General features: G+C 37.1%; 1 protein-coding gene across 1 annotated transcript in view; it reads right to left on the reverse strand.

The window, feature by feature from the left end:
* Positions 1–754: 754 nt before the first annotated feature.
* TMPRSS12 (transmembrane serine protease 12) overlaps positions 755–14,361 on the reverse strand; it is a gene marked incomplete at its 5' end in the record, with an annotated part of 34,338 nt that continues 20,731 nt past the window's right edge. The window contains 2 exons of the mRNA XM_082421516.1: positions 755–10,528; positions 14,107–14,249. Coding sequence (XP_082277642.1) covers positions 10,277–10,528; positions 14,107–14,249 — 395 coding nt within the window. The 3' untranslated portion in view covers positions 755–10,276. The remainder of the gene's footprint in view (positions 10,529–14,106; positions 14,250–14,361) is intronic.

The raw sequence follows: 14,361 nt of genomic DNA on the forward strand, positions 1-14,361 counted from the left end.
ATGTTTGATAGAATTTGCCTGTGAAGCCATCTGGTCCTGGACTTTTGTTTGTTGGAAGATTTTACATTACAGTTTCAATTTCATTAGTTGTGATTGGTCTGTTTATATTTTCTAATTCTTCCTGGTTCAGTCTTGGAAAATTGTACCTTTCCAAGAATTTGTCCATTTCTTCCAGATTGTCCATTTTATTGGCATATAGGTGCTTGTAGTATTCTCCTGTGTTCCTTTGTATTTCTGTGGTGTCAGTTTTAATTTCTCCTTTTTCATTTCTAATTTTGTTGATTTGCATCCTCTCCCTTTTTTTTTCTTGATGAGTCCAGCTAAAGGTTTATCAATTTTGTTCATCTTCTCAAAGAACCAACTTTTAGTTTTACTGATCTTTGCTACTGTTTTCTTTGTTTCTGTTTCATTTATTTCTGCTCGGATCTTTATGATTTCTTTCCTTCTGCTAACTTGGGTTTTGTTTGTTCTTCTTTCTCTAGTTCCTTTAGGTGTAAGGTTAGATTGTTTATTTGATATTTTTCTTGTTTCTTGAGGTAGGATTGAATTGCTATAAACTTCCCTCTTAGAACTGCTTTTGCTGCATCCCATAGGTTTTGGGTCATCATGTTTTCATTGTCATTTCTTTCTGTGTATTTTTTTATTTCCTCTTTGATTTCTTCAGTGATCTCTTGGTTATTTAGCAGCACACTGTTTAGCCTTCATGTGTTTGTGTTTTTTACAGTTCTTTTCCTGTAATTGATTTCCAGTCTCATAGCGTTGTGGTCACAAAAGATGCTTGATATGATCAATTTTCTTAAATTTTCTGAGGCTTGATTTGTGACCCAAGATGTGATCTTTCCTGGAAAATGATCCGTGTGCACTTGAGACGAAAGTGTATTCTGCCACTTTCAGGTGGAATGTCCTGTAAACATCAATTAAATCTGTCTGGTCTATTGTATCATTTAAAGCTGTGTTTCCTTATTCTGTCTGGATGATCTGTCCATTGGTGTAAGTGGGGTGTTAAAGTCCCCCACTATTATTGTTACCATTGATTTCCCCTTTTATGGCTGTTAGCATTTGCCTTATGTATTGAGATGCTCCTCTGTTGGGTGCATAGCTGTTTACAATTGTTATATCTTCTTCTTGGATTGATCCCTTGATCATTATGTAGTGTCCTTCCTTATCTCTTATAACAGTCTTTATTTTAAAGTCTATTTTATCTGATATGAGCATTGCTACTCCAGCTTTCTTTTGATTTCCATTTGCATGGGATATCTTTTTCCATCCCCTCACTTTCAGTCTGTATTTGTTGCTAGGTCTGAAGTGGGTCTCTTGTAGACAGCATATATATGGGTCTTGTTTTTGTATCTATTCAGCCAGTCTGTGTCTTTTGGTTGGAGCATTTTATCCATTTACATTTAAGGTAATTATCAATATGTATGTTCCTATTACCATTTTCTTAATTGTTTAGGGTTTGTTTTTGTGGGTCTTCTTCTTCTCTTTTGTTTCCCACCTAGAGATGTTCCTTTAGCATTTGTTGTAAAGCTGATTTCGTGGTGCTGAATTCTCTTAGCTTTTGCTTGTCTGTAAAGCTTTTGATTTCTCCGTCAAATCTGAATGAGATCCCTGCTGAGTAGAGCAATCTTGGTTGTAGGTTTTCCCTTTCATCACTTTAAATTTATCCTGCCACTCCCTTCTTGTGGGAAGCATGCAGTCTTATCTGGAGGTAACTCCTGGAGGAGACAGTATGTCTCTCACAAAAAGCAAAGCCCTTACCCTTGACTTGGAATGCACTCTTTTTCCCAGGCCTGAGGAATGTAGAAGAGATTAGCAAAGCTATCGCAAGCCAGGAGACCTCAGGGAACTGAGAGTCCTGGTTGTTCCTTATGGCTGGGGGCTGTGTGTGTGCCTGGTTAAGGGAAGATAAGGTTCAAGGATAGTTGTTGTAAACTTGTTGATGTCCATGGTGGTGACTGAACTGAGACGATAAGCAATTCTATGGATTCATTGTCTAATAATGAGTTCCTCTTCTGTCTATATAAGATTCAGTAAATTCTAAATAAAGTGCCTTGCAACCATCAGTTGTCTTGGTCCTTCTGACCCCATACTCACAGTGATATTTAGTCCCTTACCCCTCTCCGTCGGGACCTGGAAGACCCCCTGCGGTGGCTGGACCGTCGCACCTTCTGGCCTGCAGAGTTTCTGCTGAAAAATCAGCTTATAACCTCATGGGGATTCCCTTGTATATTATTTCTTTGCGTTTCCCTTGCTGCTTTTAATATTTTTTCTTTGAATTTAATTTTTGTTAGTTTGATTAATATGTGTCTTGGTGCGTTTGTCCTCGGGTTTATCCTCTGTAGGACTCTCTGCACTTCCTGGACTTGGGTGGCTATTTCCTTTCCTATGGTAGGGAAGTTTTTGACTATAATCTCTTTGAATATTTTCTCAGACCCTTTCTTTTTCTCTTCTTCCTCTGGGACCCCTATAATATGAATGTTGGTGTGTTTAGTGTTGTCCCAGAGGTCTCTGAGACTGTCCTCAATTGTTTTCATTCTTTTTTCTTTATTCTGCTTCTCGGCAGTTTTTTCCACCATTCTATCTTCCAGCTCACTTATTCGTTCTTCTGCCTCAATTATTCTGCTATTGCTTCCTTCTAGTGTATTTTTCATTTCAGTTATTATGTTGTTCATCTCTGTTTGTTTGTTCTTTAGTTCTTCTAGGTCTTTGTTAAACATTTCTTGTATTTTCTCAATCCATGCCTCCATTCTCTTTCTAGAAATTTTGGATCATCTTTACTCTCATTACTCTGAATTCTTTTTCAGGTAGGTTGCCTATTTCCTCCTCATTTATTTGGTCTTGTAGGTTTTTACCTTGCTTCTTCGTCTGTAACATATTTTTTTGTCATCTCATTTTTTTTTGATGGGTGGGACTGCGTTCCTATCATACTGGTTGTTTGGCCTGAGGCTTCCAGCACTGGAGTTTGCAGGCAGTTGGGTAGAGCCAGGTCTTGGTGCCGAGATGAGGACCTCTGGGAGACCTCACTCCGATTAATATTCCCTGGGGTCTGAGGTTCTCTGTTAATCCAGTGGTTCGGACTTGGTGCTCCCACCACAGGAGCTCAGGCCCAACCCCTGCCCTGTGAACCAAGATCCTGCAAGCTGCACAGCATGGCAAAAAAAGAAAAAAGAAAAAAAAAGGAGCAGAAGAGTAACCAAGAACAAAAAATAAAATAGGGACTTCCCTCATGGTCCAGTGGTTAGGAACCTGCCTTCCAATGCAGGGGACGCAGGTTCGATCCCTGGTCGGGGAACTAAGATCCTACATGCCTTGGGGCAACTAAGCCCGCGTGATGTAGAGCCCCTGTGCCACAACAAGAGAGCCAGCATGCTGCAACTACTGAACCCATGCGATCCGGAGCCCTTGCACCAAAACTACTAAGCCCGCGCACTCTGGAGCCCATGTGCCACAACTAGAGAGAATCCTGTGTGCCACAATGAAGATCCCACATGTTGTAACTAAGACCTGGCACAGCCAAATAAATAAATAAATAAATAAGAAAAAATTAGAAAACTAACATATATTAGAAAAAATAAAAATATAAATGAAACAACAACTGGAAGGTAAAACAGGACCACAATAACAAAAAAAAAGGCTGGAAAAGGCCTTGGCTCTGGGGGGTAGGGCTTAGGCAGGGGACGGGGCCTATGTTCAGGACCCATGCAGCCGGAAAAGGCCCTGGGTGGTGGGGGCAGGGCTTAGGCTTAGCGTGGCCAAATGGGGCCCCAGAGTGCCTCCAGCCTCAGAGTGTGAAGGATCAGGCCCGGGACCTCAGCAGGCTCCCAGGCATCCGAGTGGGCAGTAGAAATGCTAGCCATGTTCCCCTCCAATCCTCAGAACTCCTGAGGGTCTCTCCCTGTTGATTCCCTCACAGTGAGTGGGCCTCTCCAGGCATGGGAATCCCTCCCCTTCCCCAGCTGCCCCTCAGGGGCATGGGTCCCATCCCACCTCCATTTCTCCTTCCCCCTTGCTCCCCCCCATGTCCTACCCGGTCTCTCGGGGGTTCCTTCTGTCCCCTTGGGTGTCGAGGTCACCCACCATCGTCTGGTAGTTGCCCTAGTTGTGAGGAGATGCAAACTCCGTGTCCTCCTACTGCGCCATCTTGACTCTGCCCCCGCTTCAATCTTTCCTCTTTCCAACTTTAAATTTTAACCTATTTGTATCTTTATATTTTAAATGCATCTTGTAGACAACTTCAGTTGGTTCTTGCTTTTTACCTAGTCTGATAATCATGGCCCCCCAGTTTTTTTTTTTTTTAATTATTTATTTATTTATTTATTTATGGCTGTGTTGGGTCTTCGTTTCTGTGCTAGGGCTTTCTGTAGTTGCGGCAAGCAGGGGCCACTCTTCATTGCAGTGCGCAGGCCTCTCACTATCGCGGCCTCTCTTGTTGTGGAGCACAGGCTCCAGATGCGCAGGCTCAGCAATTGTGGCTCACGTGCCCAGTCGCTCCACGGCATGTGGGATCTTCCCAGACCAGGGCTCGAACCCGTGTCCCCTGCATTGGCAGGCAGATTCTCAACCACTGCACCACCAGGGAAGCCCCCCAATTTTTTAAATATATTAAATTGTGGTAAAATACACAAAAAAATGAAATTTACAATCAGCCGTTTTTAAGTATGCAGTTCAGTGACATTAAGTGCATGCACATTGTTGTGCTACCATCACCACCATCCATCCACAGACTCTTTTAATCATGCAAAACTCTGTACCAATTAAACAGTAATTCTCCATTTCTCCCCCTTTCCCCAGCACCTGACAACTACCATTCTTTTTGTCTCTATGAATTTAACTACTCTAGATACCTCATACAATTGGAATCATACAATATTTGTCCTTTTGTGACTGGCCTATTTCTCTTTACATAATGTCCTCAAGGTTCATCCATGTTGTATCATGTGACACAATATCTTTCCTTTTTAAGGCTGAGTAATGTTCCATTGTATGTGTATACCACATTTTGTTTATCCATTCATCTGTTAATGGACACTTGGGTTGCTTTTGCATTTTGGCTATTGTGAATAATGCTGCCATGAGCATGACTGTGCAAGTATCTCTTTGAGAGCCTGCTTCCAGTTCTTTCGGTTGTATACCCAGAAGTAGAATTGCTGAATCATATGGTAATTCGTTTTTAATTTTTCACCATACGGTTTTCCATAGCAGTTGCACCATTTTACATTTTTACTAACAGTACACAATGGTTCTCCACATCCTAATAAACACCTGCTCTTTTTTTTTTAAATAGTTGTATTTGCTACTAAGATTGGGATAAGGCAAAGCTCTCCACTCTCACCACTTCTAGTCAACATTGTACTGGAAGTCCTAGACAGTACAAAAAGCAAGAAAAAGAAATAAAAGTCATGTAGAAAGAAAAAAGTAAAGCAATTCTTATTCACAGACATGATTATATATGTGGAAAATCCTAAGGAATTTACAGAAAAGCTACTAAAATTTAATGAGTTTATTAGCAAGGTCATGGGATACAAGATAAACAGATATGACTAATGGTGTTGATTGGAACAATTGGAAATTGAAATTTCAATAAACGTCATTTAAATAGCATCAAAACCATTAAATATATGGAGATAAATTTAATAAAAATGTGTATACAGTAAAAACTACAAAAGATTGCTGAGGGAAATTAAAGACTTTATAAATGGAGTGATACACCATGTTCATGAATCAGAAGATTCAATATGATTAAGATGTCAGTTCTTCCCAAATCAATCTCTAAATTTAATTCAATTCTAATAAAAATCCCAGTAGCTTTATGTAAAAATTAAAAGCTGTTTCTAAAATTTCTATTAAAATACGTAGGATCTAGAGTAGCCAAAAACAATTTTGAAAAAGAAAAATAAAGCCAGAGGACTTAAACTTATGTTATTAAAATGTTACAGTTATGAAGACAGTGTGTTTTTTGTGTAAAGATAAATATACCAATGAAATAGAATAGAGTCCAGAAATACACCCACCATATTTGGTCAATTGATTTTTGACAAAACTGCCAAGGTAATTTGATGAAGAAAGTGGTGGACTTTTAAACAATGACGGGAACAACTGAATATCCTTATGTAGAAAAATAAACTGCAACCTTTACCTCGTTTATACAAAAATTAACTCAGAATTGATCACAGACCTAAACGTAAAGCAAAAACTTAAAACTTCTAAAAAAAATAGAAAATTCATATGACCTTCTTTTAGGCAAAAATTTTTAGGACATAAAAAGCACAAGTCATACATATAAGTTATATATCATATCCATTGTGATGTTGAAGAAAGGAGAAGAGAGAGGAAGAAAGCTCTTTTTTGCAGAAATATGCTAGGTAATAAATGTAAAAAGAATGAAAAATCAGGAAATCAGCATTTTGAAACCCTCAGTGAAATAGTTGACTTGAGCAAGGATCATCAATGGATTTTTAAAACCATTGGGTATAAATTTGTTGAGGAACAGGATATTTGTATGGGCTCCAAGTATCCTCTTAAAGGTTACTTATTAATTATGAAGGGGAAAGAGTATCTTTACAATAGAAAAATATGGTGAATACCTTTCTGTTCAAGATAAAAGTGACAGATGATCAGAGTATCACCTATAATGGGACGAACTGACATTGTGCGTTTTGATGGAATACAGTAGGAAATATATTACCTATGTAGTATCCTTGTGAAAAACCTTTAATCTGACTCTTATCATGAGGAATTCTGATAAATTCAGAATGCAGCAGATTCTATAAGACAGTTGACTTGGACTCTCTATCACTGTTTTGAAAGACAAAAAAGAAAAAAAATAAGGACAGAGGAGACTATTTTAGATTAAAGGACATTGTAGACACATGAAAAACAATGCAAGGCATGGAATTTGGATTATATCCTGGAGTAGGGCAGGGACTATAAAAACATTTTTGAGACAGGAAAATTGGAATATAGACCCTATATTAGACGGTATTATTAAATCATTGTTAAAATTCATTGGTGTGATAATGGTATTGTGATTCTTGTCCTTAGGAGATACATGTTGCAGTATTAGGGATAAAGTAACATGATGTTAGCAATTTACTTTCAAATTGTTAAACCAAAAAACAAAAAGTGTGTGTGTGGAGAGAAAGAGAGAGAAAGTGTGCAGACAGGGCAAGATGTTAATATTTGGGGAATAAAGGTGGGCAATCATAGTACTCATCTTTCACCTTTTCTGTAGGATTGAAAAATTTCAAAATAGCTGGGATAAAATAATGCTTAAGAAGAGTTTGTAAAAATCCTCATTATAATAAGTGAAATAGGCAGGACTTATGGTAGCTATAGTAGGGCTATGGATGATTTTCTTTCTACTTATTTTCTGTACTTCAAAAGTTTAATATGAGGATGTACTATTTGGAGAATTAGAAAAATAAAATAAATTAACATTTAAAATAGTATACTTAAATTAAAAAATTTTTAAAAAATTCTTAGACATTTTATTTTATTTCATTTCATTACATTTCATTTAATTTCATCCACTCTGCATGGCTTGTGGGATCTTAGTTCCTCCACCAGGGATTGAACCCAGGCTATGGCAGTGACAGCACCAAGTCCTAACCACTGGATCGCCAGGGAATTCCCCTATTTTTATACAATTTTTAAAGGTAACTTTCCATTTACAGTTATTATGAAATATTGGCTATATCCCCTGTGTTGTACAATATATCCTTGAACCTATCTTACACCCAGTAGTTTGTATCTCCCACTCCCCGCCTCTATATTCCACCCCTCGCCCCCGCCAACTGGTAACCACTAGTTTGTTCTCTCTGTGAGTCTACTTCTTTTATGTTAAAAAATAATATAATTTAAAATTTGAGTTTATAAGTAGAAATGAGTCCTTTGTTCTAGTAAGTTTTTCAGATGAAAGAAATAGGGTATTTATCAAATACATAATCTATATAATGAAAAGTGTCATATGAATCATGGATGGGATAATAATAACAGTAACCAGTTATTAAACCCTTCAATAGATCAAGAATTTCATATAATCAACTTATTTAATCATCACAACAGTGGTGCCAAGGAGGTATTAATAATTGTCCAAACTCTTACAGTGACCAAGTTAACAGAAAGAAATTTGAAACAAAGTCTACCTTAGATTCCAAAGTCTTATCTCTTGTGGTGGAGAGAAATGTTACATAACTGAATTCTGGTTGGCTGAAATAAGTGAACTAAGCTGGGGGAAAAGGTTAAGAGGTTGCAGACAGTAGCTCCTGCCTGATTAGAAAGGCAGACCTAAGCAGTAAGTAGGACGGACATACCTTTGACCGTTTTTTTTAAAAAATTTATTTATTTAATTTATTTATTTTTGTCTGCACTGGGTCTTTGTTGCTGTGCGCGGGCTTTCTCTAGTTGTGGCGAGCGGGGGCTACTCTTCATTGCAGTGTGTGGGCTTCTTATTGCGGTGGCTCCTCTTGTTGCGGAGCACGGGCTCTAGGCGCGCGGGCTTCAGTAGTTGTGGCACATGGGCTCAGTAGTTGTGGCTTGCGGGCTCTAGAGCGCAGGCTCAGTAGTTGTGGCGCACGGGATTAGTTGCTCCGTGGCATGTGGGATCTTCCCGGACCAGGGCTCGAACCCGTGTCCCCTGCATTGGCAGGTGGATTCTTTTTTTTTTTTTTTTTAAATTTTATTTATTTATTTTTATTTATTTATTTATTTATTTATGGCTGTGTTGGGTCTTCGTTTCTGTGCAAGGGCTTTCTCTAGTTGCGGCAAGTGGGGGCCACTCTTCATCGCGGTGCGCGGGCCTCTCACTATCGTGGCCTCTCTTGTTGCGGAGCACGGGCTCCAGACGCGCAGGCTCAGTAGTTGTGGCTCACGGGCCTAGTTGCTCCGCGGCATGTGGGGTCCTCCCAGACCAGGGCTCGAACCCGTGTCCCCTGCATTGGCAGGCAGATTCTCAACCACTGTGCCACCAAGGAAGCCCAGCAGGTGGATTCTTAACCACTGCACCACCAGGGAAGCCCAAGAGTTTCTTAATATCAACTAATATCCAAGGCTTATCAAGTGAATCTGAATGATAGGTAGAATAAACAGGAAATGACTAATGTATTATACTGATTGCTATGAAAGCATCACCAACTAATTCCTTATAAGATCTTGTTGATGGATAAACTAGGGTCTCCTTCAAGAAAGAACAGTCAATATCCCCTCAGTGTTTCTCATAAGTCTATAAAAATCAGTTTTCTACCCCTTGAATGTTAAACCAGTAATGATCCCCAAGGGAATTAATTGATGGAAAACTCATGCTTACTTTCAGTTAAATCCTGAAATTAGGTTAAAGCCAAGCAAAACAAAACAAAACAACAACAAAAATACATGATTTTAGCTGGTTGAATGTAAAAAAGGATGAGAAAATAATTATTTCTCCCTTACTACCTGGGTTCTCCAAAGTTTAAGGGAGATGTGAGTTAATTAATAGTAGATACTAAACCAGTCAATTTTTTCTTTTGTTTTATATAATCCATATTAAAGATTAGTCATCATAAAGTTAATCCCAGGTTGGCATCCCTCCTTTCCCAGCATGCTCTTCTGTCACCTCTCCTCACAGTTAATTCAAGGGCCCAAGGAATACAGACCTTTAGCATGGGCTTCAAGAAAATAATGTTCAGAAAATAGGTTATAACGTTGCAAAAAAAAGTCACAATATACATTTCTAAATAAAAAGTAAATTATTTCGGGGTGTTTGCACCACAATTCTCTCTTGGCACAGGAAAGGAAGTATTAATATTAAATAGTTTTAATTAGAATTTGAAAAATAGGTGAATATTTACTTCTTCAAATATCCTTTGAGAACCAGAAACAAGATGATGATTCAAAAAAATATATATCATACAAACAAATGTTTTTGAATAAAATAAAATCTAACTTAAAAATAAGGTTTGATTAATTTAACGAAAGAACAACTTTTTAAAATTATTAACTCTTTATTATTTGACATTTATATACATAAGTATATATTTAACTGAATATTTTATACAAACTCTAGGAAGGTATTCCAAATGAAAAATTATGATTATAAAGCACAACAAGATACATCAAGGAAGCATGTGATTCAGTGCCAAATTTATAATCACTTAACTAATATGTCACAATCCTTTTATTCCAGAAAATGTCCACATGAGGACTCTAAAATGGGCAATTACTTGTCAAGAGAATAAATGATTTTCATTATGTAGAACATGGAAAGGGACACAAGGCAAAATAAAGATTCTTCAGAATTTCTTTATGGAGCTGCCAGTAAGACAACAGAACCTAAGGCTACAAGGACCTGTCCAAGTAGAATATTTATATTAAATATGCCTTCATTGCTTGCCTGGTAGAGGTGATCTGTCAGCCACTTTTGGTAGAAGGATGGCCCACTATAGACACCAGGAAAATTTTTTCGACCACAGCCATATCCGTAACTGGTAATTCCCATTACAAAATATCGTTTACGTTCTGGTAAGTAGCACATTAATGGTCCACCACTATCACCCTATTAAAAAAGTCCCAAAATAGTATTAGTTACTTCCAGTAGTCCTTAAACAACAGTAAAGCTGAAATAAATTAATCACATTAATCATACATTTATATGCATATTTTCAAAATACCTCCAACTTATAAAGAGTCATAGATTTTCAGTTTTATAGTCTGACTAAAACAGGAGGTATTCAGTCTGGCCTGGTGTTTAGAGGCACCATATAGCTGGTGGATAAACTTCCCACCTGCATAGTTTTGAACCAGAATACTATAAATCAAATTGTTTGAATTTTTTAGTGCAGTTACTCCGGAGAAATATAATTTAGGAAGTGTGCAAAATACTGCAAATATTGTCTATTAGAATACTTCTGTTAATGCTGTGTGGGAAAGGTAGAACTAAGATATATAAAGGATTCATTTAGGGGTGCGTGTGTGTGTGGTTTGCTAACTAGAGGACAGGAGTAAATTGGCATCTTGCAAGAGATGGCATCTTTCTAAGTGTTGACATTGGCTGGTTCAGGATAACAGGAATAAATGCCTAGGCCTCTTAATAGTATTACAAATAACAAATCTCTATCATGGTTTATACAAGACTGTTAATGCACCGAAACACCTTTACTGAGGACTGTTAATCATTCAAAACAGTAAGGACACTGAGATAACTGTTTCAGTGCCTAAAGTATAAGGACTGTGTTTCTAAGGTGTTTTCAGATTCTCTATATAAGGTAAGCATTGAATAATTATTTTTTGATGGTAAGAATGTTTCACTTATGAATACAATTCATAAGTGAAAGTATGTAGATTGGATTCTTTTACTCAGCAAGATTTTTAAGGAAAAGGATACAGGAAAGATAGACCCTGGATTGCAGAAATCAGAATGAGTAGGAAAAGATCAGAGCATGGGACACTGTTTGGGAGTGATGTGCTGGTAGATTTAGAAGCAGTGAAGAAAAGAGGAATAAAGAAAGATTCAAAAAGCACAAGGGACAAAACAAAAAATAGATAAATTGGACTTCATAAAAAATCAAAGACTTTTGTGCTACAAATGATAACATCAGGAAAGTGAAAAGACAGTCCACAGAATGGGAGAAGATATTTGCTAACCATACATGTGGTAAAGGACTTGTATCCGGAATATGCAAAGAATGTTTGTGACTCCATAATAAAAAGATAAATAACTCAATATAAAAATGGGCAAAGGATCTGAATAGACATTTCTCCAAAGAAGTATACAAAAGACTAATAAGCACATGCAGAGATGCTCAACATCATTAGTCATTAAGTAAATGCAAATTAAAAGCACAGTGAGATACCTTGAGATACCCACAAGGATGGCTATAATCGAAACTCTAATTCAAAAAGATATATGCACCCCAATGTTCATAGCAGTACTATTTACAATAGACAAGACACGGAAACAACCCAAGTGTCCCTCAAGAGACGGTTGGTTTAAGAAGATGTGGTATATATATGTACTATGGAATAGTACTCAGCCATAAAAAAAGAATGAAATATTGCCATTTGCAGCAACATGGATGGACCTAGAGAATATCATAGTAAGTGAAGTAACTCAGACAGAGAAAGACACATATATATGTTATCACTTATATGTGGAATCTAAAAAAATAATACAAATAAATCTATATACAAAACAGAAGCAGACTCACAGACATAGAAAATATATATAACTGAAACAATATATATATAACTGAATCAATTTACCGTACACCTGAAACTAATACAATATTGTAAATCAACTATATTTCAATTAAAAAAAGATAGATTGTAAGAAATGCTGAAAAGGATGTGGAGAAATTAGAACTCTCATACATTGTTGAGATGGCCAAAAAGCACATGAAAAGATGCTCAACATCACTAATTACTAGAGAAATGCAAATCAGAACTACAATGAGGTATCACCTCACACTGGTCAGAATGGCCATCTTAAAAAAAATCTACAAACAATAAATGCTGGAGAGGGTGTGGAGAAAAGGGAACCCTCCTACACTGTTGGTGGGAATGTAAATTGGTACAGCCACTATGGAGAACAGTATGGAGGTTCCTTAAAAAACTAAAAATAGGACTACCATATGACCCATCAATCCCACTCCTGGGCATATATCCAGAGAAAACCATAATTCGAAAAGATACATGCACCCCAATGTTCATTGATGCACTATTTACAATAGCCAGGACATGGAAGCAACCTAAGTGTCCATTGACAGATGAATGGATAAAGAAGATGTGGCACATATATACAATGGAATATTACTCAGCCATAAAAAAGAACAAAATAATGCCATTTGCAGCAACATGGATGGACCTAGAGATTGTCATGCTGAGTGAAGTAAGTCAGACACAGAAAGACAAATATCATAGGATATCACTTATATGTGGAATCTAAAAAAAAAAAAAGGGCACATATGAACTTATTTACAAAGCAGAAGTAGAGTCACAGAGGTAGGAAACAAACTTATGGTTACCAGAGGATAAGGTGGGGAGAGATAAATTGGGAGATTGGGATTGACATATACACACTACTATATATAAAATAGATAACTAATAAGAACCTGCTGTATAGCACTGGGAACTCAATACTCTGTAATGGCCTATATGGGAAAAGAACCTAAAAAAAAAGAGTGGATATATGTGTATGTATACTGATTCACTTTGCTGTACACCTGAAACTAACACAGCATTGTAAATCAACTGTACTCCAAAAAAAAAAAAAAAGAACTCTCATACATTGCTGGGTAAGAATGTAAAATGGTGCAACCACTTAGGAATACAGTTTGGCAGTTCTTCAAAATGTTAAACATTGACTCAGCAATTCTACCCCTAGGTGAAATTTCCAAGAGAAATAAAAACGTACCTACACATAAAAACATGTACACAAATGTTTATAGCCACGTTATTCATAAAAGCCAAAAAGTAGAAAGAGCTCAAATGTCCATAAACAAATGAATGGATGAATAAAATGTGGCATATCCACACCATGGCATATTATTTGGCAATAAAATGAATAAAGTATTAATGCATGCTATAATAGAGATGAACCTTGAAAACATTATGCTAAGTAAAAGAAGCCAGTCATAAAAGACCACAAATTGAATGATTCCATTCATATGACATTTCCAGAATAGGCAAATCTCTAGATATTAGTGGTTGCCTAGGGCTAGGGGTGGGTGAGAGGAGAATGGGGAGTGACTCCTAATGAGTAGAGTTTTTAGGGGCGGGGGTGACAAAAGTGATCTAAAAATTAGATTATGGTGACGGTTGCACTACTCTGTAAATATACTAAAACCCCACTGGGTTGTACACTTTAAATGGGTGAATTGTATGTATGTAAATTGTATCTCAGTAAAAGTGGTAATGGAAAAAAAGATTCAAGGCAAATTTTGCTTAAGGTTGACCATGATTGTAGAAACCAAGGAATCAGGCAAGCAAGACAATTTGGATTGTTGGAATAGTTAAAAAAGGAGAAAAACAATTTAGACTTGAGAATTAAGACTTCACCAGAAAGTGATCAAAGGACTTGTTCAAGTTCCCTTCTGTCTTTAGAAAGTATTGCTAAGGAAAATTATTTGGTCTTACCCTGCAAGTATCAAAAACTCCATCTTCATCACCTGCACAAAACGAAGTGTAAGGAATTATATCCCCATAACTCTTGTCAGAATTACAAAAACTTCGAGAGATATAATGCACTTCTGCTTCGTGTAATTTTTTTGTAATATTACCTATTAACAAAAAAATGCCAATAAATTATTTTCGAGAGCAGACATTTTGACAGCAATATAAAGTGTTCCTGATGAACAAGTTTTCTTTCCATAGTGCCTAATTGAACAATTA

The sequence above is a fragment of the Balaenoptera physalus genome (genome assembly GCF_965194825.1).
Source record: "Balaenoptera physalus genome assembly, chromosome: 13".
In the NCBI taxonomy this organism is placed as follows: Eukaryota; Metazoa; Chordata; class Mammalia; order Artiodactyla; family Balaenopteridae; genus Balaenoptera; species Balaenoptera physalus.